The sequence below is a fragment of the Elgaria multicarinata genome, chromosome 18 (genome assembly GCF_023053635.1).
Source record: "Elgaria multicarinata webbii isolate HBS135686 ecotype San Diego chromosome 18, rElgMul1.1.pri, whole genome shotgun sequence".
NCBI classification, from domain to species: Eukaryota; Metazoa; Chordata; class Lepidosauria; order Squamata; family Anguidae; genus Elgaria; species Elgaria multicarinata.
Window position 1 is genome coordinate 16,340,119 of NC_086188.1, and position 26,950 is coordinate 16,367,068.

Below are 26,950 nucleotides of genomic sequence, written 5' to 3' on the forward strand. Positions count from 1 at the left end.
AGCTCCGTGCCTTCAGGAGTTATCTAGTTGCCTTCAGCTCCGTGCCTTCAGGAGTTATCTAGTTGCCTTCAGCTCCGTGCCTTCAGGAGTTATCTAGTTGCCTTCAGCTCCGTGCCTTCAGGAGTTATCTAGTTGCCTTCAGCTCCGTGCCTTCAGGAGTTATCTAGTTGCCTTCAGCTCCGTGCCTTCAGGAGTTATCTAGTTGCCTTCAGCTCCGTGCCTTCAGGAGTTATCTAGTTGCCTTCAGCTCCGTGCCTTCAGGAGTTATCTAGTTGCCTTCAGCTCCGTGCCTTCAGGAGTTATCTAGTTGCCTTCAGCTCCGTGCCTTCAGGAGTTATCTAGTTGCCTTCAGCTCCGTGCCTTCAGGAGTTATCTAGTTGCCTTCAGCTCCGTGCCTTCAGGAGTTATCTAATTGCCTTCAGCTCCGTGCCTTCAGGAGTTATCTAGTTGCCTTCAGCTCCGTGCCTTCAGGAGTTATCTAGTTTTCTCCCTGGTTGGGTCTTGAACTCTTTATCCTAAGAGAGCTGTGTAGATTCTGTGCAGCTCCCTGCTTTCAGGAGCTATCTAGTTGCTATGATCTACAGGCTGCCCTCCTTCCCCTTTGTGTATTGTGATCCAAGAGGGTCCTTGTGAGACCCTCTCATAAGATTTTTTTGGGGAAAGCCTTTCTGAGATCTTGTGTCAAACCGATCTAGAATACTCTTGGTGCCAGAAGCGATGTCCTAGTAGCGTAAATGAATGCCCCGATTTGCACACTGTCTCATGAAAGTACAGGGCGGGACAGAAATGAACAGGTGAACATCTGATGAAAATCCAGGAGGAATCCATCTCCATTCCATCCGGAAGTGGATACTGGATGTACTTGGGAGACTTTCTTGGGATTATTTATTTATTTATTTATTTATTACATTTCTATACCGCCCAACAACAGCCGGAGCTCTCTGGGCGGTTCACAAAAATTAAAACCATTCAAAGTATAAAACAACAGTATAAAACCATCATATAAAATACAATATAAAAGCTCAACCAGATAAAAACAGCAGCAATGCAAAATTACAAATTTAAAACACCATGTTAAAATGTATTTATAGATTGTTAAAATGTTGGGAGAATAAAAAGCGTCTAAAAGCATATAATGTAGGTGCCAAGCGAACCTCCTTAGGGAGCTCATTCCACAGCCGGGGTGCCACAGCAGAGAAGGCCCTCCTCCTGGTAGCCACCTGCCTCACTTCCTTTGGCAGGGGCTCATGGAGAAGGACCCCTGAGGATGACCTTAGGGTCCGGCAGGTACATTTGGGAGGAACACAAGTGGAAACAGGGAGGTTCTGTGCAAAAGAATGGGTTTTCTTGATGATGATGATGATGATGATGATGATGGAGAAAAGAAGAAGGAGAAAAAGAAGAACCTTTGCATTCTGCAAGCAAAAGCTGAGGAGATACTTGTGGCTTTCTAGTTCCCCCTGCTGGTCACATGATATCAGTGCAGGGGGAATCCTGTTTTGCTCAGGGTTTGTGACATGCATAAAGTTGTCAGCCCCTTAAAGAATTAATGTAGACAATTAATCTCCAGTCATTTAACCGATCGATTATAGTTATATAAATTCCAGACATCTTAGTCCACTGCAGCAAAACCAGCAACACAACTTGTGGCCTCTTAAAGATGAACACATTTATTCTGGCGTAAGCTTTTGTGGACACTGTCCGCTTGAAGTTAACTCTTCATGCATCTGATGAAATGGACAGTGTCCAAGAAAGCTTATGCTAGAATAAATGAGTTAGCCTTTCCTGTGCCACAAGACTCTTCATAATTTATATCAATGTGCATATTACCAAACCCTCAATATAGGTATCATTTTCAGGTACTGAAAAAACTTTCATTTTTAATTAAAACACACACACACACACACACACACACACACACACAGAGTACCAGAACAACAAAAACTTTGGTGGCTTCTTAAAGACTAACAAATGTCCTTTGGCATAAGCATTCACAGACCTGATCCAACTTCAGTAGATGTGTGAACACTCAGAAAGTGTTCAAGATGCAAGTGGATTCCTGCATTGAGCAGGGGGTTAGACTCGATGGCCTTATAGGCCCCTTCCAACTCTACTGTTCTGTGATTCTATGAAATCAATGTGGGAGTATTTCAAATCTTCCTGGCCATGCTATTAAGGACCTGAGGGCCACATATCTTTTGACATAAGTAATGGTCCCTGTTACCCCTTTTGGGAGGAGTCAGAAAGGGATATGCCTCAACCAAATCAGTCAGATTGGGCAGTCTGGAATTATGTATATGATATTCAACAAATGGTGCCTGTCCTACCCCCTAAGCTCGTACAAAGGCTGTAAGGATTTTGTTTCATGCATTGTCAGGGTTCTTGCCTTCCATATTCCACACATTGATGGGAATCAGATTTTTTTAAAAACCAGGATTTTGCTCTACTTGCACTAATTCACATGAGTACTAATGCACACTTGTGCTAATGTGAATGAGTGTGTGTGATCCATCCCTGCCACTATTCTGCTAAAGAGTTAGAGTTGGCATATGTGATCATATAAGTGAGCAGAGGATTGAGGAGATGCTGATTGCTTGAAACATTAGGGTGTGCCTGGGCACACTCAGCACACCCCTTGCACACCCCTATGGCTGTTGCACCGTGTCCTACTTGTGGGTCCCTGGCTGACAGCTACTGCCTGGCCACCGTGTGCACAGAATTCTGGACTAGATGGATCTTCATCTCATCCAGGATGGTTTTTCTTATGTTCTGATGTGACACTTATGGACCAGACCAAAGGCCCAGGGACCCCTGGGGTGGGGTGGCTTTGAGAAACCAAAGAGCAGCACATGAAAGGAAGGGCACTCTAACTCTCGTCTTCCAGCAACTGATATTGCTAGTCGGGCTGTGCGTCCACTCTGGGTTTCAGCCAGAACTAGTCAGAACTCTAAAGAGCTGGCCAAAGTATTGAACCCTGTGCCCCCAAATGGGTTCAGCAACTTGGATAGCAACTGTAGAGTTCAGACTGATTCTGACTGTAACAGTATAATAAGAGTGATAACACTCAAACCACAAGGGTATCAAAATAGCTTTCATAAATGAATATTTCAGAACTTTTACAAATGTACAAAATACAAGCACATCAACAATATTTAACAAAGCCTGCAGTATCAACATCCAATATAAATAGGTGAACTATTCACATGAAGCGTCTTTTATATAATTTTCTGCTTTGTTTGCATTCCATAATAATACATTATTGCTTATAAATGCTGAGTATGGTGTTTTTGAATTACTTTTCAGCGTTATACTGAAGAAGAACCCTCGAAACAGCAATATAGTACCGGACTACTGTTTATATAAAAGACGCTTCATGTGAATAGTTCACCTATGTATATTGGATGTTGATACTGCAGGCTTTGTTAAATATTGTTGATGTGCTTGTATTTTGTACATTTGTAAAAGTTCTGAAATATTCATTTATGAAAGCTATTTTGATACCCTTGTGGTTTGAGTGTGATCACTCTTATTATACTGTTGCTGTTTCCAAACTACAGCCTTCTATTTTCCTTATATCTGATTCTGACTGTAGCCAGGAGAGGATGCACAGCCCCACTGATATCGGAGCCACCAGCCGCCACTGATCAAGAGGGACGCCTCAAATTGCAGGCGGGACAACTCGACGGTTGGGCTGGGCTTGGCACGGGTCTCCCTCCCTCTCCCTCCGCCTCTTCCCCGCGAGCCTCCGAGGCCGCCTCTCAAAACCTCCGAGCAGGCGAACGCTCGTGGCCGCGGCGAAAGTCCCCGCAAAGATTTCTCCCTCTCGGCGCGCGCTTTTGCTGCGGCCTCCGCCCCGAGGATGCCGCTGGAACTGAGCGCCTGGGACGGGCTCCTGCGCCTCGGCGAGGCGGACGAGAAGCCGGCGCAGCTCCTGCGGGTGCGGTATGGGGCTGTGGAGCTCGAGGAGCTGGGCCAAGTGCTGACTCCCACCCAGGTAGGCGCTGCCCGTCCCCCCGAAGATTGAGTCAGGGCTTCGACCCCCCAAAAACCCCTCCCCTCAATGTCAGGATCCAGCCTTCCTTTCGTCTGTCCTTTGCCTCTTTCCCTCTCGTCTGTCTTCTCTCTGCCCTCCCTTTTTGATACTAACCTGTTTCTTGTTTTAACTATCAGACACAACTACATAAACAACATTTCTTTGACTTCTTCCAAAGGCTTTTGCTTGATCGTCTTCTGTCTGTCTGTCTGTCTTTTTTCTTGTGCTTGTTTCAGAAATGGTGATGTGTGTGTGTACCTTTGCGTCTCTGTCCCAGGTGTATCTGGATACTTGCAGGACCTAGCAATTGAAACGGAGTCTAAATTGCAGGCCCCAACCTCTCAAATGTTGCCCCCCAATATCCGCTCGAAATTTGGCACTTTTGGGGGGTGTCCCTGCTCCGATCTGGGATCCCCTTCTCTTGGTACCCCAAGCCTGATGAAGAGTTATGGAGTACCTGAAAGCTTGCACACTATTTTGTGGCATTTTGACTGGTCCTAATAAAGGTATTCCCCAAATGGGGATCAAATCTAGCCTTCCCTACTCTGGTGTTGGACTACAACTCCCAGCAACCCCCAGTCAGCGTGGCCAGTTGTAGTCCAAGACATCTGGAAGTCTGAGGGAAGTCTGAGGTAAGGTCTTCACACACGTCTCCCAAAGTCCATAACTGAGTCGGCCGATGTGAAACATTTCCTGTCCTTTCTCTCCCTCTGTAATTCCATCAATGTGCTTTAGTCCTTTCTCTTTATCACCGGAGCATTCAAGATATTTCAGAATTCTTCGTAACTTTTTACCTTCGAACCAACCCTGCGAGGTAGTCTGGAGCAGGCGGTCAAAATTTGCAAGGGATGCTGGGAGTTGTGCACCAACACACAGGGCTGGTGCCAGACTATTTTGCGCCATAGGCAAGGTAAGCTTCTTTCACCCACCCACCCCACAAAAAAATGCCAACTTCGGTTTTTAAGAACATACGTTTCCTGGAAAAAATAAGAAGCACAAAACTTGGAACTGCTAAATTTATTTTAAAGTGCAAGAAATACGTCATGCCAATTATAGCAAACAAATTGGAAAGGAACATCTATGGGTGTAAAATGCATTATTTAATAGGAATATCACCTCCAAATCATCCCCCAATTCACACACGCATGCACACACTCACTCAGCATCACTCACTCCAAACAAACACACGCATGAACACATGCATTCACACAAAGACCCCATGCACCCCATTCACCCATACATACTCTCTCTCTCTCTTCTGGGCGTGTTCCGGAAGTCTAAACCTGGAGCTGCCCCACTCCCACCCCCACCCTCACCCTCACCCCAGCGTCCCTGGCTTCGCTTCGGCTGGGCGGGTGCGGGACGCCATCTCGCCTGACCAGGCCCAGCTGAATCCTCGGGCCGGGCTGGCTCACAGCCAACGCGCGTGAGTGCTGTGCTGTGCCCGGCGCCCCTCTTAGCTTGGCGCTCTAGGCGGTCTCCTAAGTGGCCTCTATGGTAGCACCGGCCCTGCCAACACATTCAGAGGGCACCAGGTTGGACAAGGCTGACCTAAGAGTTAAGTTGATGCGATGACCGAGCAAGTGTTCATAGCAGGAAAGGAGAGGTATGCTGTAGGGTGGATTCCTGCATTGAGCAGGGGGTTGGACTCGATGGCCTTATAGGCCCCATCCAACTCTACTATTCTATGATTCTAGGTGCAAACTCTAATTCATTTGAAGGGGAGAAAAATCTTGTGGCTGGACTTGGGTAATTTGTATCATGTCTGGGTATTCTGAAAGCTGTGCACCACAGCTCACCAATATTTTCACCAGTGTGCTATGCTCTTCGCCTTTTGGGGAACACGGAAAACTTGCAAGTTCATGTGAAGGTTAAAAATATATTCTTGCCTTTTGGAACAGGGTTGGTTTGGTTATCCGAATGTTACCCGAGTTGACTGCCCTAATCATTAAAACATGGTTCTTGTTTTGAGAAAGCAGAGCGTGTGGAATGAAAATAAAGTTGCCCAAACAGAACACATCTGCTTGCGATTATGAAAGGAGGGATTTTGAATTTACGGGAAAGGCTTGCAGCTAGAATATCTTGGTTTAAAAAGACCTAGTTTCAGCCCAAGTTTCTGGAGAAATGCTGCCAGTCAGGGTAGACACTATTGGACTAGACTGGCGATGGTCTGAATCTAATAAGTCAGTTTCATATGTTCGCCCAAGAAGCTTGAATCCTGCTTTCGTTTGGTGCTCATACGTTTTTGAGGTCATAGAATCAGTAGTGGTAAATGTTTGACGTGCCCCACCCCACCCCCACATCATCCCATGAAGCCGATTGGTGGGAGATTCAGGACAGATCAAAGGAAGGACTTCTTCACACAACACGGAGTTAAACTATGGAATTTTGTTACCATGAAATGCACTGATGGCCACCAAGTTGGTTGGTTCTAAAAGGGGGTCAGATAAATTCCTAGAGGAGAAGGCTACCACTAGTCCTGATGGCTATGTGCTACTTCCAGTATCTGAGGCAGTAAGCCTGTATGCACTAGTTGCTGAGGAACATGGGTGGGAGGGTGCTGTTGCACCATGTCCTGCTGGTGGGTTTCTGGTCGACAGCTGGTTGACCACTGAGTGAATGGAGTAGTGCTGGACTAGATGGACCCTCAGTCTGATCCAGCAGGGCGCTTATGTGCTTAATTATGTCTCCAAGGAGAATCCAAACTGCAGGCAGTGTTGACATATTTTTAATGCATGTATGTATTTATTTATAATATCCACCCCCACAAGGAGCCCAAGGTGGCTTACACAACCCTCCTTTCCATTTTATCCTCAATTGAAGACCATGAGTGGCTGGAGAATGCTGGAAGCTGTAGGACTTTTTCTTCTTCTTCTGGAGCATGCATAGAATTGTGACCTAAAGCTCTGAACACTAGCTGTTGGGCTGTAAGAGCTGGAAAGGGTGATTGCTCTTTCACGTGAACATCCCAGGGGCGTCTGGTTGTCCACTTTGAGAAGCAGGGTGCTGGGCTGGGTGCTCCTTTGCTCTCATCCAGCAGGTCTTTTCTTATGTTCTTGACCATAGTTTAGGGTTAAGACTCAAGCCGGTAGAACCCAGCACAAATTTTGGATTCACATCCAATCCTTTCTTCTCCTCTTCTTGTGTATTCATAACGACGGGATTGGAAGCTTTAGCTTTGCTTTTAAACCTCAGGCCTTGTGGGCAAATCCAGCCCTTCAGGGTTCTGCAAATGGCCCCGCCCCCTTCCCCTGGGCCACGCCCCCTTCCCTTCAACCAACAATCATTTAGTGGTCTCCCGGCTTTTGTGCAAATTTCCCCCCATTCTAAAACGCTGAATTGCCTCTCCAAAAGGCTTTGCTTATGGCAGAAAGTGCTTAAAGCTGAAATAGGGTGGCCTGCTATTTTGGGCTCCACCCCCTTTTCCCCCTTGGCCCCTCCCACCCTTGAGAGTTTCTCCAAAATGGATTTTGTCCGTTGGGCAAAGACAAGTTCAGCGGCTCTGTTTTGAATAATCAAGAGTCCCTTTGTTACATCCGAACTGACAGCCGGACTGACATCGGGGTCACCAGCCTCTGCTGACACACCCACCACAAACAGGTTAAGAAATGCAATGAGGACACAATCCAGACAAAGTTAAACCCTTTGGGGCTCACAGGAGAGTGGCGCCGAGTACATCCCTGGTTTTCTCATGAAATGTGCTAATCTAAAGTGGGCCTTCATTGTAGGGTGGAATAGCGCCCTCCCCGCCCCGGCATATTTTAGCCATGCCTGCCTGTCTTCAAAGTGCCGCTTTTGACCTTTAAAGCTCTAAATCAGCCTTCCTCAACCTGGGGCGCTCCAGATGTGTTGGACTACAACTCCCAGAATGCCCCAGCCGCTGGGGCATTCTGGGAGGTGCAGTCCAACACATCTGGAGCGCCCCAGGTTGAGGAAGGCTGCTCTAAATGGTTTGGGACCTAGATACTTGAAGGATCCCTTCACCCAATACCAGCCTGCCCGTACTTGAAGATCAGAAATTGGCATTACTTAATAAATTTGATGGCCAAAACCAAACTATATTCCACAAAAAGCAAATTGAGTATCTCATAATAGCAGCACGTATGCTGATAGCGAAATGCTGGAAGGAGGCAAAAGGATTATAAGGGAGTGGTTTGGTGTAGTGTGGGGAAAAGTGCTCTCAGAGAAACTTACGCAACGTTTCAGGGTATGAAAAGGACAAAAGAAAAAAAGATAGTTTTGCTATAGAACTTTGGTATTTTATTACACATGCAAACAAAACAACAGCATCACCATGGGTACCAACTGCCTTTAACAGCTTATGGTTACAATAGACTCTCTGGAAAATCATCGTCATCATCATCATCATCTAACAATTAAAATAAACAGCCCTGATTGGGGACTTATCCTCCCAATTAATTAATTATCCTTTTAAAACTGCCTAATAACCAACGTTAAATAATTTGTACTGTGTGTTTATAGTGTTGCATTGTGTAGCATTTTTTCTTTAAAAATAAAAGCATCTGTAATCTATTATTCCTTGCATGTATGGTTTCTGTATTATGTTTATTTTATTTATTCATTACACTAATATACCGCCCCCGTAGCCAGGGCTCTCTGGGCGGTTTACAGCAATTCTAAAATTGAGATAAAAACAAGTATACAAAATTTAAAATTCTAAATCACAGAACATACACACATGAAGCATTAAAAACCATTAAAAAAACTAAACATGTGGGTGATTAAGATGTGCTGCCATATGCCTGGACAAAGAGGAAAGTCTTAACCTGGCGCCGGAAAGATAGCAGCGTTGGTGCCAGGCGAGCTTCGTCAGGGAGATTGTTCCATAGTCTGGGGGCCACCACCAAAAAGGTCCTGTCCCTCGTTGCCACACTCCGACCCTCTCTCGGAGTAGGCACCCGGAGGAGGGCCTTAGATGTTGAACGTAGTGATCGGGTATATTCACATTGGGAGAGGCGTTCCATCAGGTATTGTGGTCCCAAGCCAATATGTTAATATTTAAGTTTTTATATTTGCAAATCTATCTATCTATCTATCTATCTATCTAGGGTGACCATATTTGGGAAACCAAAAAAGAGGACACCTAGTGTGTGTGTGGGGGGGGAAGCAGCTTTCTGAGTCCTGCAGAGAGTACGTTATTCCCCCGCCACCTTAAAGAACCCGATTGGAGTGGAGGAGGGGAAAGGATTTCATTCTGCACCACCACCATCCACTCCAATGGGGGCCTTTTCTATAATGTCCACGAATGACCCACTTTCCCCTTTAAGACCTCAATTGGAGCTCGGGGTGGGGGAATGATGTGCCTCAAGAAAGCATGTCACTCCCTCCTGCCATGCTAATGGCAGCCTTAAAGGGGAAGGTGTGTCATTCCAGGACATTATTGAAAATTATAGAAAATCCCCCCTGACACCATGGAAAGAACAAAAACCAGGACAAATCCGGGGAAATCCTGACAGTTGGTCACCCTAATCTATCTATCTATCAATCGAGGCCCTTCTCATTTGCCCACCTGTGAGAGCTATGAATAAACATGGAAGGAATTGATGTGTTTTCACCCATATCGGACTGCCCACACTTTAAGATCAGAAAGAGAGGCCCATCTCATTTGCCCAACTGTGAGAAAAATTAGGTGGGTTTCCACATGGGATAGGGTCTTCTCTGCTGTGGCCCCACACCTGTGGAACAAACTCCCAATAGAGGTCCACCATGCACCATCCTTGCAGGCTTTTAAGAAGGCCTTAAAAACGTTTTGTTTTACCATGGCCTTCTCATGATGAGTACTGTTATTGCTGCTATTGTTTTTCCTGCTGGTTTTTATTGTTTTAAACTGCTATTTTACTGTGATCCTGTTTTTTTTTATTGCTTTCAATATTTTCTGGTTTTGTGGTTGCAAAACTCCCTTGTGAGGGCTTCTGCCCTGAAAGGCAGCCAAGAAATGTTTTAAATAAATAAATAAATCCATACAGCAGCCGATGTCTCACAGGCTGGCATTATTGGGTAGGCTGCTGGGTTATTGTCCCAGCCAGCCAATCACAGAACCCAGAGCTAGTCCCCTCATTTGAATATGTGAGGCTATATAAGGGACTTCCTGGAATGAGGTCACCATCATTTACAATGAGAAAGCTGGCACAAAAGAGAAGGACAAAGCTGGAAGTGGTAGGGAAATGGCAGCTCTCAAAACACGGAGGAAGGCCTCTGTTCTGAGCAGGAGGAGGAGGAAGAGGAGTCTGAAAAGGAGGAGCACTGCGAGTAGGCCAAGTTGGACGAGCTGGCGAAGGAGCAGGAACTGGCAAAGGAGGCGGAGCCCGAAAAGGAAGGGGAGGAGCCAGAAGAAACGACCCCAGAAGACCATGATGAGAAAAAGGAAGCTCCTTCCCAGATCGCGGAAGAGTGTGTGTACCATAAGGTTCCCTAGACGTGGCTACCGAATGAATTGCCCCCTCCACTTCAACAAGTGGATGCGGGGCAATGTTTTTCTGTGCCAGAAGGCCAAGCGTACCACACCGGTCAGTAGGGTCGGTGCTTCTCGTAGGATGCCCCCGAGGGCAGGTAATGCGAGGAAGAAGCCGTGTTACGCGTGCCGGCCGTGCCCGGATTTCCTGCAAGCTGCCCTGAGGGAGGTGGCAGGCAAGAAAGTGGCCAAGTTGGCGGCCGCCTCCGTCAAGAAGAGAAGACAATGCTCTGAGAACAGGGTCTCCCCCAAGTTGGCAAAGCCCCGGGTGCGGCGAGATGCAGAAGACCGCGGTTTCTCCACCACCGGTTCGGGGACCAAGGACACGCCGCTTCACTGCTCTGGGGCATCCCAACCAACTAAATGTGAGGTCACCAGTTAGAGGGATGTCCCTCGCTCTTCTCGGAACAGCGAGCGGCCCTGAGGAACAGCCGAAGGAGAAGAGAAGAGAAGAGGGTACGAAAGACAACCACCAGCCTGCTCAAAAGACCCAAAGACTTTGAGGAGACCATCTGCGCCCACATTTCAATCCTGACCCGCAACTGAAGCAATTTTGGACGGACGAATAAGATTCGTTTTTATCAATGCCTGGGAGGAAATAAAATAAAAAGAGAAGTGATTTGAGCTTAGTGAAGAATGCAGTTGCCTAGAAGTTATCTCTGAACCTGCCCAAAGATATTTTTCCCTCCCCCCCTCCCTTGCTAAAAAGAGGCAAATAGAACCTGCCCCAGCGGAAATGAGAGTGAAAAGGATTGTGGTATCCAAGGTGTTTCCCGTCCCCCCAGCCCACCCCCTCAAGGAACTGTTCTTAAAATACTAATAAAGCTGGGTCTGTTGCAACACACACATTGCATGGTGGGATATTGAGGGGCGTTATGGTCACAGGTGGGTGGGTGCTACTTGAGAAGTGACTGAATAATGAGGTTTCTTTTAGGAAGGGGAGACAGACATCAGGAAAAACTTCCTGACTGTTAGAGCAGTACGACAATGGAACCAGTTACCTAGGGAGGTTGTGGGCTCTCCCACACTAGAGGCCTTCAAGAGGCAGCTGGACAACCATCTGTCAGGGTTGCTTTAAGGTAGATTCCTGCATTGAGCAGGGGGTTGGACTCGACGGCCTTGTAGGCCCCTTCCAACTCTGCTATTCTATGATTCTATGTATATACTGGGATTGGGGGTTGGGAGAAAGGTGGGATATAAATGAAATAAGCGCAAGCATACAAATGTAATTTTGCTGATGAGAGGTTGTTACCAGGGGGTCCACTGAGCAGCCCTTCCTCAGTAACCCCGTTGCCCATCATGAATGCTGAACAATGGGTTCATATAGTAACAATGCCTCCTGTTAGAAAGGCAATTAGCAGAGAAAAACAAAAAGGCAAAAGGGAATGAGCCTTTACCAGTCCCACATGCACACAGGTGATCTCAGAACAATAAAAGGAGGCTACACCTTTCTTCCAAAAGAGTTTGTCCAGCCCATTTTGTGCTCCATTACACCGGCGGAAGCAAGAAAGCAAACTCACATGCTTCTAGCAATGGTGGAAGTCAGAGAGGGTGGGGGGAGGAAGGGGAGGAGCAAAAGGAAGGAATCGCAGGAAACCACACTGGAGGCCATAGAGATCCTAAGGCTAGCTGTGGTCAAAATCCCCATGAACTCGCTAACTGCAGCACTGCTCCCTCCCAGTAACTTTCAGATCCACTGCTTTTATCTGTATTTCTAAGAAGCCATTAGTTTAAGCTGAGTCTGAGAGGGGTGTGTGTATTTCCTAAAATTAGAACGTCAAGCTCAGTTCATTGCATCAAACTGTCAAAAATGTTCATGGCTGCTACACCACTAAGCTAGACCTACACCTTGTGTCAAATCATCGTGGAATGATTGTGAAATAAAAAGCACCAAATCACCCCGTGAAAGCGGTATACGGAATGTGTCCTGTGCCCCAACAGTTATCACCAGTGCACTTCAATTCCGCTATAAAGCAGTGTCGATCTAACCTTGGTCTGCACGGATTCCAAAATGGAATCGATTCTTCTGAGAAGTCTTCGTTGAAGTATTTCTTCCTACCCAAATGTATTTTTAAACAGCACTCCTGTTCGTTTAACATAATCAAGTTTTTCCTTCTCCATCGACCAAGGATTGGTAAAAAGAACGAATTTCCATGCTTTTAATATACGTGCTGTAATTAACATATACATAACCAATGCTGGGTGTTCCCTTGTAACATGTTCCCACCACCACCACGTTTTCTTTCTCTCCCAACAACATTGTTATAGGGTTTAATTAGATTTCTGGAGATCTTGAAAGCTTGACCATATTCGCCACCCACCCCGATTTTGTCAAGGTACTTCTTTTGACCATGGATTTTTGTATCATATCCTTTTATATCTCTATAACCCTGCAGAACATTTAGCTACGACATCATGAGATGAGGACATTCTCAGCCAAGGAAGGCAAATCTTCTTCTTCTTCTTCTTCTTCTTCTTCTTCTTCTTCTTCTTCTGTATCCACCCTAAAACCGACCCGTTAGGATACATCTTTTTTGCAATTCCGGCGCAGAGCGATAAAGCAGCAGTTTCTGGAGCTGAAACTCTCCCCACGGCCTGCGTTCGATCCCAGCGGAAGCTGGTTTCAGGCAGCCGGCTCGGGTCAACTCAGCCTTCCATCCTCCCGAGGTCGGTAAAATGAGTACCCAGTTAGCTGGGGGAAAGGTAATAACGGCCGGGGAAGGCAACGGCAAACCACCCCGCTATAAGGCCTGCCAAGAAAATGTCAGCAAAAGCTGGCGTCCCTACAAGAGTCAGTAATGACTCAGCGCTTGCACGAGAGGAGGAGACAGATGTGTAGATACCATCTACATAAGCACTTGTAAAAAAGAAACAGAAAAACTCTTCAGGCCACATCCACCCATTTTTATTTTTCAGTACTTGCCTAAGACAGTTTGCTGCCAGACGCCAAGCACAAAATGGCGCCCCTCTCCCCTGGTTCCAGATCCAGAAGACGCCTTAGCAACGACCCCCTTGTTGCTTGGAATCACCCACGCTCGATGCCATAAGGCACCCTTCCCCAACGTGGTGCCTTCCGGATGCAATGGACTACAATGCCAATCATCCTCAGCTGACACTGACTGGGGATGAGTTTGTGCCTTTCAGGTGGTACAAGGTGGCCATTGGCTTCATCCCATCTTTCTCTTGCATTGTGAACCTGACTGTTGGTCTATTTCTCCTTTCCCCAAATCCCCTGAACATCACAAAGCCAGTAGTGTGAAACTCAAAACAAAAAACGGAGATCTTTTAAACATTTACATGACGCAATGTATGAGTTGCAAAAGATCCAGCTTTATTATTATACTGTGAGGTGAATTCTTCTGGGGCCGGCGGGGGTCCCCTTAGCTGCCCCTTGGCCAATTCCTGTTCAGCGTCTTGTTCGCAAAGGCACGGAATAATCTTCTTGGGGTGGATTCTGAGACTCCCAGGCAACTGCATTGTTCACTAAGCATGTGATGGTACAAATATCTTTCTATTTGTCCCCAGGAGTTGATAAAAACTAATTTCATCAGTTTGGCCCTAATTACTTCAGTCCAGGTTTGAAATATGGGTATGGGTGGTGTCCTCAAGGTGTAGATCTGGATCTTTTGAGCAGGCTGGTGATGTCGTCTGAATCCTCTCTCTTCTCCTTCGGCTGTTCCTCAGGCCTGCTGGCTGTTCAGAGAAGAGCGAGGGGTGGTCCTCTAGCTTAAGGCCTCCTGCATTTCATTCGCAGTTGGCTGGGGTAACCCAGGAGTGTCCTCAGACCCTGCATCACTGGTGGAGCCCCCGTCTTCCACATCTTCCATTCTGGAGGGCTTCGCCAACCTGTAGAAGATCTCGTCGTCGGAGTAACGCCTTCTCCTTTTGGTGGAGGCCACCACCCACTTGGCCCGTTTCTTGCTGGCCACCTGCTTCAGGACCGCTTGTAGGAAACCCAGGCACCTGTGCTTGTGGTGTTGCTGCAAGGACATCTTTGGATGGGATACGTCCATGCAGGGACTCAAGATGCGCCGTCTCTTCTGTAATAAAAGGAGATTGTCTCGCATGCGGCGGTTGAAATACCAGGAGACCAGGGGGCACACCGTTAAGTGGCTGCTGCGGGGGAACCGGATCATGCAAACGTTCCGCTTGGGTCGGGAAGGGAGCTTCCCTCTGGCCTTTTGGGACTTGGGCTGCTGGCCCTTCCTCAAAAGGTAGGCCTTCCTACTTCTTTTCACGGCAGCCATGGCTCTGTTGGTTTGCTCCCGTTCAGCTCAGCCGCCCCACCTGCAAATGATGGCGACCTCACACAAGCAGTGCCCTTATATAGAGGCAGGCATTCAAATGAGGGGGTGGCTCTGAGGTCTGGGATTGGCTGGCCGGAACAATAGGCCAGGAGGCGACTCAATAATGCCGCTCTGGGAGGTGTTCGCCTCACTGTGTAAGTATGGGAATAATGCTGAGTCATGTGTCAAGTACTGAGGCAACCTGGTGCCCTCTAGATGTTTTGGACTACAGTTCCCATAATCCCTGATCATTGGCCATGTTGTCTGGGGCTGATGGGAGCTATAGTCCAAACATCTAGAAGCCACCAGGCTGACTACCTCTAAGGGCCATGATTTGACCAAGCCTAGGCAGGGTCTACACGACTGCTTTAAAACAGTTTATAACAGTAGTGACAACTGTTGGGGCCCAGGACACACTCCCTATATAGTTTTTCAAAACGTTTTCAAGTTGTCATTATCCTGCTTGGTGTAGATCTGGCCAGTGTGGTGTAGTAGCTAGAGTGTCAGACTGGGAGTTGGGAGATCTGGGTTCTAGTTCCGCTCGGCCGTGGAAACCCACTGGGTGACTTTGAGCCAGTCACAGACTCTCAGTCCAACCAACCTCACAGGGTTGTTGTTGGGAGGATAAAATGGAGAGGAAGAGGAGGAGTTCTGCGCACCACACTTCAAGAAGGATGCAGACAAGCTGGAGTGTGTTCAGAGGAGGGCAACGAGGATGATCAGGGGTCTGGAAACAAAGCCCTATGAGGAGAGACTGAAAGCACTGGGCATGTTTAGCCTGGAGAAGAGAAGACTGAGGGGAGACATGATAGCGCTCTTCAAGGACTTGAAAGGTTGTCACACAGAAGAGGGCCAGGATCTCTTCTCGATCATCCCAGAGGGCAGGACGTGGAATAATGGGCTTAAGTTACAGCAAGCCAATTTCCAGCTGGACATCAGGAAAAACTTCCTGACTGTTAGAGCAGTGCGACAATGGAACCAGTTACCTGGGAAGGTGGTGGGCTCTCCCACACTAGGGGCCTTCAAGTGGCAGCTGGGCAGCCATCTGTCAGGGATGCTTTAAGGTGCATTGAGCGGGGGGTTGGACTTGATGGCCTTAGAGGCCCCTTCCAACTCTATGATTCTGTGTACGCTGCCTGGGGTTCCTTGGAGGGAAAAAGGCGGGATATAAATGCGATAATAAAATAAAATAAATAATCTATTGTTGAGGCTCACCGATGACTGGAAAATTCAGTGTATATACTCAGCACCCTTTCCGTCATGAAATCTATAGGCACGAATGCCTTTCACTTCAGATGGATTGTGCCTGTGCTCTGCTTTCTTGGAGTGGGCAAGAAGAAAAGACAAACAACCAAACTCCTTTTGCAAGAAAGCGTCAGCAAGTCCCATTTGCGTGATTATTCTGAAGTACTGCTTTATTCCGACTCAGAGGAATTTCCCTCCAGGCCAGAGTGGAGGGGGAATGTTTCCACCCCCTTCTGTGTTTAGCTTGGCCTGCTTGAAGGAGCCACCTGGATTGGGTTAATGAATTAGTCCTCAGTTCCAAATACATCTGGCATGGGGGATCAGAGCCTCATGTGGCGCAGAGCGGTAAAGCAGCAGTTTCTGCAGCTGAAACTCTCCCCACGGCCTGAGTTCGATCCCAGCGGAAGCTGGTTTCAGGCAGCCGGCTCGGGTCGACTCAGCCTTCCATCCTCCCGAGGTCGGTAAAATGAGTTCCCAGTTAGCTGGGGGAAAGGTAATAACGGCCGGGGAAGGCAACGGCAAACCACCCCGCTATAAGGCCTGCCAAGAAAACGTCAGCGACCTCCAAGAGTCAGTAATGACTCAGTGCTTGCACGAGAGGTTCCTTTCCTTTCCTTCCAAGTACATCTGGCATGGGGGATCTTGCTGGCCAAACCTCGTGATTTAACTCATCTGTTCTGTAATTTCTCTCTCCATTGGTTTGCATGTTCATCAGTATGACGGATTTACTCAGTTTGAGTTATATGAGGGGCTGCTTGAGGATAGATTATTCCCCTAACATACACATGTTTGTATAACATTTCCCCTGACATACACATTTTGGGATTCATCTTTTCCAATTAAAGAACCGCAATGGCACAATTTGGAGAAGTGCAGAAAGCGAAGGATAACTGTGGTCCGGTTTGCACGTTCTTTTGGGACGTGCAAGTTAGGTCAGCTCATCTTAAAAAGGCGAACTGAACAAATTTCGCCTCATTTTGTGTTGGGAAGTTTCCGGTAGAATTCAGCTAAGGGTAGTCCCATAGAAATGGATGGGATTTCAGTTTGCCATGCCTAACCTAAGTCCCATTCATTACATTGGGTCTACTTTGAGTAAGACTTTAATTGGATTCTATCTTTCAGGATACACCAGCTAGGTTATTAATCACAATTGGCCTCTAGCTGGTGTGGTGTAGTGGCTAAAGTGATGGACTGGGAGTCAGGAGATCTGGGTTCTAGTCCTGACTCGGCCATGGAAAGCCACTGGGTGACTTTGGGCCGGTCACAGACTCTCACCCCACCTACCTCACAGGGTGGTGGTTGTTGTGAGGATAAAATGAAGAGGAGGATTATGTACGCTGCCTTGGGTTCCTTGGAGGAAAAAGGCAGGATATAAATGCAATAAATAAATAAACATATCACCAGGGCTTAAAATATTTGCCCTGGCTACCAGTTTGCTTCTGTATACATACAGTTTCTGAGGCCCTATATGTCTTAAGAACAGAGCCAGGTGCTTTTTACTGAGTTAGTCCCTTGGTCCATCTAGCCCAGAACTGTTGACACTGACCGGCAGTGACTGGGTAGGATTTCAGGCAGGAATTTTTCCAGCCCTACCTGGAGATGCCAGGGATCAAACTTGGGACCTTCTGCCATTGAGTTATGGCTCCACTGGGCCTCCAAGTCAAAATCGCCCATGTGCTAAGACCTTCTATGGTGGTCCTTGTGGTGTTGGCCTGAGTGGGCAGAGTTAGAATGTCTGGGGGGGGGGAGTGATATATAAGGGGATGACTGAGGGGATTGGGAGACTTTTTAGTTTTTGGCTCTCTGTGCTTTAGCTCTTGGTGTTTAGAGTACTTAAGTTCTGGAGAATTTGAGGTTCAGGGTAGAGAGTGGTGTCTTTGGAGTGTGGTGTGCACATAGTTGACGTATATTAAACAATACTGATAATAAAGAAAGCTCAAGAGTGATTGTGTGAGAGAAAGGAAAGTGCGTATGTGAATGGGTGAAAGGATTGGATGAAAAGTTTCAAAAAGGGTTTTAAATGTTTTATTTGAAACAAAGCTTGTGAACTTTTAAAAATATTTTTTTTTAACTACCACAAAAATCCCACGTGTCTGTTTGGCATATATTATCTGAAGTTTATACATTTAGCACCCCCTCTTGACAATAATTCACCTCAGCACATATAACTCACAGTGTTTTATTTTATATATTGAAATCCTTCTTCATTTAAACCCCTTTCTCCACATAGTTTGGAGGAAGGTGGTTTTTATCCCTTGCCTCAGGCGTATCAAGCGGTGGGGCTTGGCTTGAGCAGGGAGTAGCCGCGGCCGGGTCTGTTGTTCAGAGCCTGTGTCGTGGCAGTCCCGTCTTAGGAGGTGGCTATGCGGCAGTGGAAGCTGATGGCTCCATTGTCAGTGGGGCAGCAGATCCGCTCTGGGTTTCAGTCAGAACCAGCCAGAAGTCTGTGAAGCACCTTGAACAGCTCCTTTAGAGTTCTGACTGAAACCCGGAGCGGATTCACTGCCCCACTGACGTTGGAGTCACCAGCTTCCCTTGCTATGGGAGACAGAGCCCTGAGGGACACACTTGCACACTTAAAATGGTGACTTTTATCTCTGCAGGTCCAGAACTGTCCAACTTCCATTGAATGGAATGGCTGCGACCCAGAGAAACTCTACACTTTGATTCTTACTGACCTTGATGTTCCCAGCAGGGCAGACCCAAAGCTCAGGTGAGTGACCATGACAGTGGAGACATGTTCTGCTTTTGGCCTACTCCTGCTGCAAAAGAACACGGCAAGAATATTTTATCGATTCATTTATTTACAATGAATTTAAGGGCCCTCAAATAGTCTCTGGGGTCCCAATAAACTGATCTTTTAAATGGAAAGCAGCCATTCGTAGACCTAAGAACCAACGCAAAATGTACTGAAGAGGTTTGTTCCCTCACAAGGGGGTTGGGCAGGTTCATGGACTGTACTCTCCAGTTTCACTTCTGTTTTTTAAGAGCACAGTTGTAGATCATTATTTTTTAGAGAAAGGAAAATGGATTATTTATGGAAGTGAAAGAAAACGTATTTTCCCATTTGGGTAATTGTGTTATTCAGCCCTAGCACAGCACCACCTAGAGGGTATGTAGTGGAAACACAGGAAAGGAAAGGAACTTTGTGTAGAGCTCAGATCTCAATTCTGCAACGATTCCAAAAGTAGATACAGTGGCTTAAAAGCTTTTAGTTCGGGCATTGAATTCTGAGTTTTATGCCCTGCTCTTTCCCTCCATTAGAGAGTGGCACCATTTCCTAGTGACCAACATGAAAGGCAACGACATCAGCAGCGGATGCATCCTGTCGGATTATGTTGGATCGGCACCCGCCAAAGGAACAGGTAGGTAAACCATTGCTCCTTTCAGATGAGACCAGCTATCTTTATAACACGTTCTTCAAACTAGTGCCCTCCAAATGTTTGGGACTACAAGCCCCACCATTCCCAGGCACCATGGGTAATGGTCAGGGGTGATGGGAACTGTAGTCTAAAACATCTGGTGGGGGAAGGCTGACCCAGGGGAAGAGGTGTGGGACACAGAGTAGGGTTTTCTCCATAGCGTTTTCCCCAGGAGGCTCCATGGTCCAGATCCAGCCCACGGGCCTCAGGTTTTGCATCTCTGCTGTAGGGTGTGAGTGGGTGGCAGGACTGTTCCAGTGGAGCAGCAAGGTAAGTGGGCAGTGGGGAGAGAAGGTTGGAGACTCAGGGCTTCAGTTACACCAGACTTTTATCCTGTACCCTTAACAGTTTCTTTGTGTGATTAAGCTTGCCGCCTTTACACGTGCTTCTTCCAGAGATTTCCTTTCTCTGCAAGTTCTATGTGTTTCATTATGCAGCCACTAGATGGTGCTAGCAGAATTGCAGAAATACACGAGCCGTCGGAGCGCTTCAAAGCGCCATTGTAATGGTATTATAATGTGAATCATGAATTGTAACAATTCTACTTAAATCGTCTATTTTCTAGGAACTGTTTTCAGGATACTTGTAAACTTTTTACTTGTAAAAAAACGATGAAATTTGTGAACCGCCCAGAGAGCTTCGGCTATTGGGCGGTATAGAAATGTAATAAATAAATAAATAAATAAAAAATTAAGATTAAATACTGCATTTTCTCCGTTGTGAAAAAAAAAGCGGTGATAATGGTCAGAAAGCATGGGAGAGGCCCTGGAAAGTGACGATGGTGTGTAAAGGACATGCAAATAAAATCCTCATCTAGAGAAGCGCTTAGGGAGAGAGGGAGGGAATAGGAATGGAGAAAGGAGTTGTGCTCTTTTGTGGCCCGGATTAAAATCTTCCTAGCCAGAGCTGAAATCAAGGGTAGTTATGTATTTGAGCGAGCATTACAAGTCACCGGCCCTCATCGTATTCTGAGCTGAGGCTTTGCCAGACTCACTCGTGGTACTCTATGCGGCTCCCGCATCTTCGAGTTTTTGGAAGGCAGTGGCTGGGCTACATAAGAGGCCAAGCCAAAGCGGGCGGATTATTCGAAGACAAGCAGAGACTTGGCCCCGTGATGGGGCCTCAGACGTCAAACAGGATCAGTGCACATTCTTTGCTTTTGGGCAGGTCGACGTTTTCGCTTTTGAGGGATTAGCGATGTGATGTTTGCTTGGACTTGACTCTGATATTCAAACACAGTTCCGAGGGCGGGGGAGGAAAAGTACTGGGAGTGCTCCGCCCTGCCTGACAAGCACTTGGCTCTTTACCACGTTTCTTCTAAAGGAACGTGGTAGGCCTGGGCTCCTGTGGGGCACATCTCTGTCAGGCTAGTTGGTCCCAAAATCATCCAGGAAGCCTGCGTGGAGCGGAGTGGGTGGGGAGGAGCCTGACCATGCAGATATAATTTCCACACTTCCCCAACCTATTTGATCCAGACTAACCTACCTCACAGGGTTGTTGTGAGGCGGGGAGGGGGAAAGGGTACGCCTGGGGAGAAACGCTATAGGCCACTTTATTTCATTTTATTTACAAGAGTTCTATCCTGCCCCACATCTATAAAAAGATTCCGGAGCGGAGGACCATCAAAGATAAAAGGAATAAAAGATAAAAGGAATAAAAGACAGAAGGAATTCAACGCTACTACTACTATGCCACACTACAGAGGGGTAAAGCAGGCCGAAACCCCTAGGGCTGCCTTCGGAGGGCACCTTTGGGGAAGGCTGCCCTAGATGTTTCTGCCTGTTCTACCCCTCTCTACTGTGGCATAGAGGCTGGAGAGTTGGACTGGGACTTGGGAGATCCGAGTTCTGGTCCCCATCCAGCCATGAAGCTCCCTGGGGAACTTTGATCTGTCGCTGACTCTCAGCCGAACCTGTGAGGATACAATGGAGAGGAGAAGGGCCGTGTAAGCCGCCTTGGGTTCCTTGTAACAGGAAAAGAGACATTTGATTCCTCGCTCTCCTTTATTCCTCATATTGAGGCAGTAGCTAAATCCTGTCATTTTTTCCCTGTATAATATTGCCAGGATTCGATCATTTTTGTCTGTCTCTTCTGCCAAGACTCTTGTTCATGCATTGGTTATTTCTCGGTTGGACTACCGCAACCTTCTTCTCCCTGGCCTTCCTTCTTCTCACATCAGTTCGTTGGTTTCTGTTCACCACTCTGCTGCTAAGATCATCTTCTTGGCCCGCAGCTCTGACCATGTTACTCCACTGCTGAAATCTCTTCATTGGCTTCCAATTCACCTCAGAATCCAATATAAACTTCTCCTGTTAACCTACAAAGCTTTTCACTGTCTAGCTCCTTCCTATCTCTCCTCTCTCATCTCGCACTATTCCCCCGCTCGTGCTCTTCACTCCTCTGATGCCGTTTCTCACCTGCCCAAGGGTCTCTCCTTCCCTTGCTCGGCTTCGTCCATTTTCTTCCGCTGCCCCTTCCGCCTGGAACGCTCTTCCAGAACATTTGAGAACTACAAGTTCAATCGCAGCTTTTAAAGCTCAGCTAAAAACTTTTCTTTTTCCTAAAGCTTTTAAAACTTGATTTTGATCTGACTTTTATACGGTTAGTTTTACTCTACTCTGTGCCTGTTTGGTGCATTCTCTTCCCCTCCTTATTGTTTTATTATGATTCTATTAGAATGCAAGCCTATGCGGCAGGGTTTTGCTATTTTATTGTTTTACTCTGTACAGCACCATGTACACTGATGGTGCTATATAAATAAATAAATAAATAAATAATGATATAAAAATAATAAATCGATAATAAAAGATCCCAGAAGCTCAGCCTGTGCCAAAAAGAGAGATTCTTCTCCTTGCTGTGCCCTGCAGTGACTTTAGAACAGCTTAGCCAGCCATTGCCAGAAGTTTCACCACCGTCCCGCTGTTGATCATTGCAATTCTACACTCGAATCTGACTTTTCCTCTAAAACGCTTCGAGCCTCGCCACCACCCAGTCGAAAGGAAAGTCATTTAGTACTGCCAGCTCTCCAAAGCCCCGGCGGAAAATGCCTCAACTTGCACTCCCTCGCACCATGAATGCCCCTTTTGTCTGGGATGACGTCGTGCGCCAACAAACAGCCCAGACCGTGGGGATGAAAAGCTCACGGCTGTAGCGGTGCCTCAACATGACTTCAGGCTGTCCGGGAGAGACGAGGGCTCGTCCTATAGCGCTTCCTTCCGGCTTTGATTTTCGACTGCTTCTTCCGGAGAACTGACTCGCTGGGCCAGGCCAAACATACCTATTAGGCCCAGGTGTGGGAAACATTATACAGCCCGAAGACTGGATCTAGTTTTGGAGAAGCTTTTGTGAGCTGCATTCCAGTGGTGGGCAGGACAACAGCCGAGCTGCAGCGTTCTGCACTAGCTCCAGCTTCCAGAACAGCTTCAAGGGCAGCCCCACGTAGAGCGCCTTGCAGTAATCCAATCTTGAGGTTTATATATATCCCTGCACTGCTTAGGCCCTGGTTACTTCAGTGCCCGCCTCGCCCTGGTGTCCCACTACCGGCACTCGTTCACAGGAGCAGGGCACCCTGGATCCCTGCTCTAAATTAAAATGTTAGGGGCCAGGGCTTTTTTGGTTGCTGCCCCCACCCCCCAACCCCAGCTATGGAACGATTTGCCAGTGGAAATTAGACAGGCTTCCACTGTACCGTGTTTTAAAGGTCTGTGTAAGGAGTTTTTATTTACACAGGGGTTTGGGGGAGGGGTGGTTAGAATCTTAATGTGGATTGAGGGCTTTTAATAGTAACTGCTTTTATGTTTTAAGCGCACGATGCCAGAAATGGTGAGGCGGCGCTATAATTTCATAAATAAATAAATAAATAAATAGAAATACTGCTTTTTTAAAAAAAGGTATCTTTTAACATTTTAAATTTATCTGATTCGTGTTGTATTTTATGGTTTTAATTGCGCACTGCCCAGAGAGCCTCGGCTAATGGTCAGTATAAAAATGTAATAAATAAATAAATCTCAGGAGAGACATTTCAGTCTTCAAGAATACAGTGGTTGGAGAGAAGGGGCTGGCGCCCCCCACCAAAAGAGGGGGGGTTTGGCCATCTAGAGAGCTCCGGAGGGTGAGATTGGGATTGTGCAAAAGCCAGAAAGGTGAGATATACATTTTTGCGTAAAACAAAATATCATGTTGCCCCCTTGAGATGGCAAGATTAAGGGGAGACATGAGAATAAGCTTCAGTATGGGCTGTCAGGCAGGAGACGGAACAGGGCTGTTCTCAGTTGCTCCCGAGGCCAGGACTAGGACCAACAGGTGGAAATGGCAGGGAAACGTTAAGAGAATCTCCGTAACAGAGGCTGTTCAGCAGTGGAAGCACTGGAGGCTGGGAGCTCCGATTTCAGTGGGGCAGTGAATCCACTCTGGGTTTCAATCAGACCTCTGAAGAAGCTCTCCAAGGGATGGAACTTGGAGAGACCTTTGGATTCCACACCCTGCATAGCTCCTTTAGTGTCCTGATCACCAGGCACCAATTACCTTGGGAGGTGATGGGTACTCCTTTGCTAGAGGGCTGGCCCTGTCAGGGATGCCGTAGCTGCATTTTGCAGTGCAGAGCCTGCATTGAGCAACAGGTTGGACTAGATGACCCTTGAGGTCCCTTCCAACTCTTACGATGTCCTAAGAAGGCATCTGAGCCCCATGCTCGTGCTCATGGGAAAAGAAGGTGGGATCAGCTAGCTCTCGCTTGTCTTTGAAATGTTGTGTGAAACATTCCTAACCACGGTGGCTAAATAGCCATGGTTTAAACATGCTCACTAACCATTTGCTACAAAATGGTTGGTGTCCTAACCATGGAATAGTAGAGTTGGAAGGGCCATCGAGTCCAACCCCCTGCTCAATGCAGGAATCCACCTTAAAGCATCCCTGACCGATGGCTGTCCAGCTGCCTCTTGAGGGCCTCTAGTGTGGGAGCGCCCATAACCTCCCTAGGTCATTGGTTCCATTGTCGTACTGCTCTAACAGTCAGGACGTTTTTAATGATGTCCAGCCGGAATCTGGCTTCCTATAACTTGAGCCCATGATTCCGTGTCCTGCAAGGCTTAGCGTCTGAACAGGCCCAGTATATAGAACTCCCACAAACAACAGTGGGGGGCAGGGGCAGAGGCCTTCAAAGTAGAGAAAATAAAGCCAACTGAGAAAGAGGGCAATGTAAATGAAGCTAGTTGGGAAAGATGGCAATGTGAAGAAGTGGGTGAACTGTTTTATAAGCGTTTCTAAAAATAATAATTTATGGAAGAGGCTCCTTTTCAGCACTGCCCCCCCAACTTAACCCCCTCCAAAAAATAATATGCTCATTTACCTTATATTTTGTTCAACGCAGGATCTCACCGCTACGTATGGCTGCTCTATGAGCAGCCACAGGAACTGACCTGCGATGAACCTATCCTGAACAACCTCACCGCTGCCAAGCGCGAGAATTTCCGATCCTCTTCTTTCCGCAAGAAGTACAATCTGGGCGCCCCTGCGGCAGGGGTCTGCTATCAGGCCAAGTGGGACAGCCACGTCCCAAAGATTTATGAGCAACTGAATGTAAAAGAGCCTGATGTGTAAATCACACTGCAACTGAATAAAGACAATTAAACAAACGGAGAAGTTTGTGCCGGCTTTCTCTTTGTACTGCTTTGGTAGCCGTCTTCAGGTCTGTTGTAATAAAAATGGCCAAAATATTCCCAGACAATGTAATTGTTCTACTGAACAGAAGGACAATAAAAGAACTGTTCACTCAGTGGCCAACTGGAGGTCCATGGGAAATCTACAACAGTCCTCTCGTGCTCCCCAGCAAATAGTACAACCTCTGGTGCTGGAAATAATGTACAATCATCATGACTGGGAAACATTGAGAGCTTTATCCTCTATAAATCTGTGCACTTTTAACGCCATCCAAGTTTGTGGCCATCACTACACTTTGTGGTAGCAGATTTCAGACTTGAACTCTGCGCTGTGTGAAGAAATGCTTCCTTTTATCTGTCCTGAATCTTGCACTATTCAGCTTCTGGGATGCCTCTTAGTATGATGAAAAACATCTCCCTCCACCAACATTGCTGAATACACAGGGATTTAAACCCAGACAAGTCTGGGATTGACAAATCTGTCAATTTCACATTCAATTTTTTTAAAATATCAGGGATTTCTCCCATCTCGCATACAAAGAAATTGTGCATAAGTTCATATAAAAAACCCGAACCAACCAAAATGCTTACTTATCCGTAGACTACACCAATCCTGAATTCCCTACAGCTTTGCACGTAGAACACCCTACGAATTTCCCACACAGTCAGCCACTTTTGTGTTTCAAGCACATCACACCACTGATCCCTAGTGTGGTAATCTAGAAATACTCTTCCTCTCTATGGGACAGGGCATTCTGCCTGTGTTTATTTATTACATTTATATCTCTCCGTTTTTCCTCCGTAAGGAACCCAAAGCGGAGTACATAATCCTCCTCCTCTCCATTTTATCCTCACAACTACAACCCTGTAAGGTTGGGCTGAGAGTCTGTGACTGTCCCAAAGTCACCAGTAGGTTTCCATGGCTGAATGGGGACTAGAACCCGGATCTCCTGGCTCCCAGTCCAACATTCTAACCGCTACACCACACTGGCTCTCCAGTGGAACATGCAACAGATTACTCTATCTCCCCCCCCCCCACACACACACACCATCTCTAGATTCAATTTTGTTCACATCTTTTAGTGCTTCACTATGGCAGGCATTGAGACAAAGGTTTGGGGCGGGTTTTCTCTCTCGTCACAACCCACTTCTATCTAGGTCTATATTGCAGAGTCCTTAGGCTTTCCTAAGCCAGGGTCCCCAGATGTTGAACTACAATTTCCATAATCAGCCACCATGGCCAAGGATGATGGGAGCTGTAGTCCAACAACAGGCAAGCGAAAAGGGTGGAGCTTGGAGCAGTAAGCACTGCAAAGACAGCTTCTTCTTCCTCCAACACAGACACCCCAAGCCCTGTTGGCTTTAGGACTTGGAGGAAGAGGAAGCCGTCTATCCAAGGTACTGGGCCTAATCCTGACACAAAGAATGTGTGCTACCCACTAAGCTAGTGTCCTTCCACTCAACTCTGAGCAGAGGTAGTAAAAAAAAATGGGATGCAGCTTCTATGTAGTGTCCAGAGCAGGAAAATTCTGGCATGCCAGGACTGTAACTTTGAGCCCATTATTCCGTGTCCTGCACTCTGGGAGGATAGAGAAGAGATCCTGGCCCTCCTCTGTGTGTCAACCTTTCAAGTACTTGAAAAGTGCTATCATGTCTCCATCGCAGATGGAGAAGCTCAGGACTTGGGTCCAAATCTGTCCTGCCTGAGGTTCTCCAGGGGACCCTGCCTCCTTGACCCACTCCAGCACCTCCTCCAACCACCAACCATTTGATGGTTTCCTGAAAGTTGAAATGTTCATGATGGTAAGAGCTTTAAACTACAAGAGGCTGGTACT

At 47.0% G+C, this 26,950-nt stretch overlaps 1 protein-coding gene across 1 annotated transcript; it reads left to right on the top strand.

Moving 5' to 3' along the window:
- The first annotated feature begins 3,780 nt into the window (after window positions 1-3,780).
- LOC134410739 (phosphatidylethanolamine-binding protein 1-like) lies at window positions 3,781-25,098 on the top strand. Its single transcript, XM_063144219.1, has 4 exons — window positions 3,781-3,994; window positions 18,640-18,749; window positions 19,301-19,401; window positions 24,827-25,098. Exons 1-4 carry the CDS (start codon window positions 3,860-3,862, stop codon window positions 25,054-25,056), a joined length of 576 nt encoding a protein of 191 aa, XP_063000289.1. The 5' UTR covers window positions 3,781-3,859; the 3' UTR covers window positions 25,057-25,098.
- The last annotated feature ends 1,852 nt before the right edge of the window (window positions 25,099-26,950 follow it).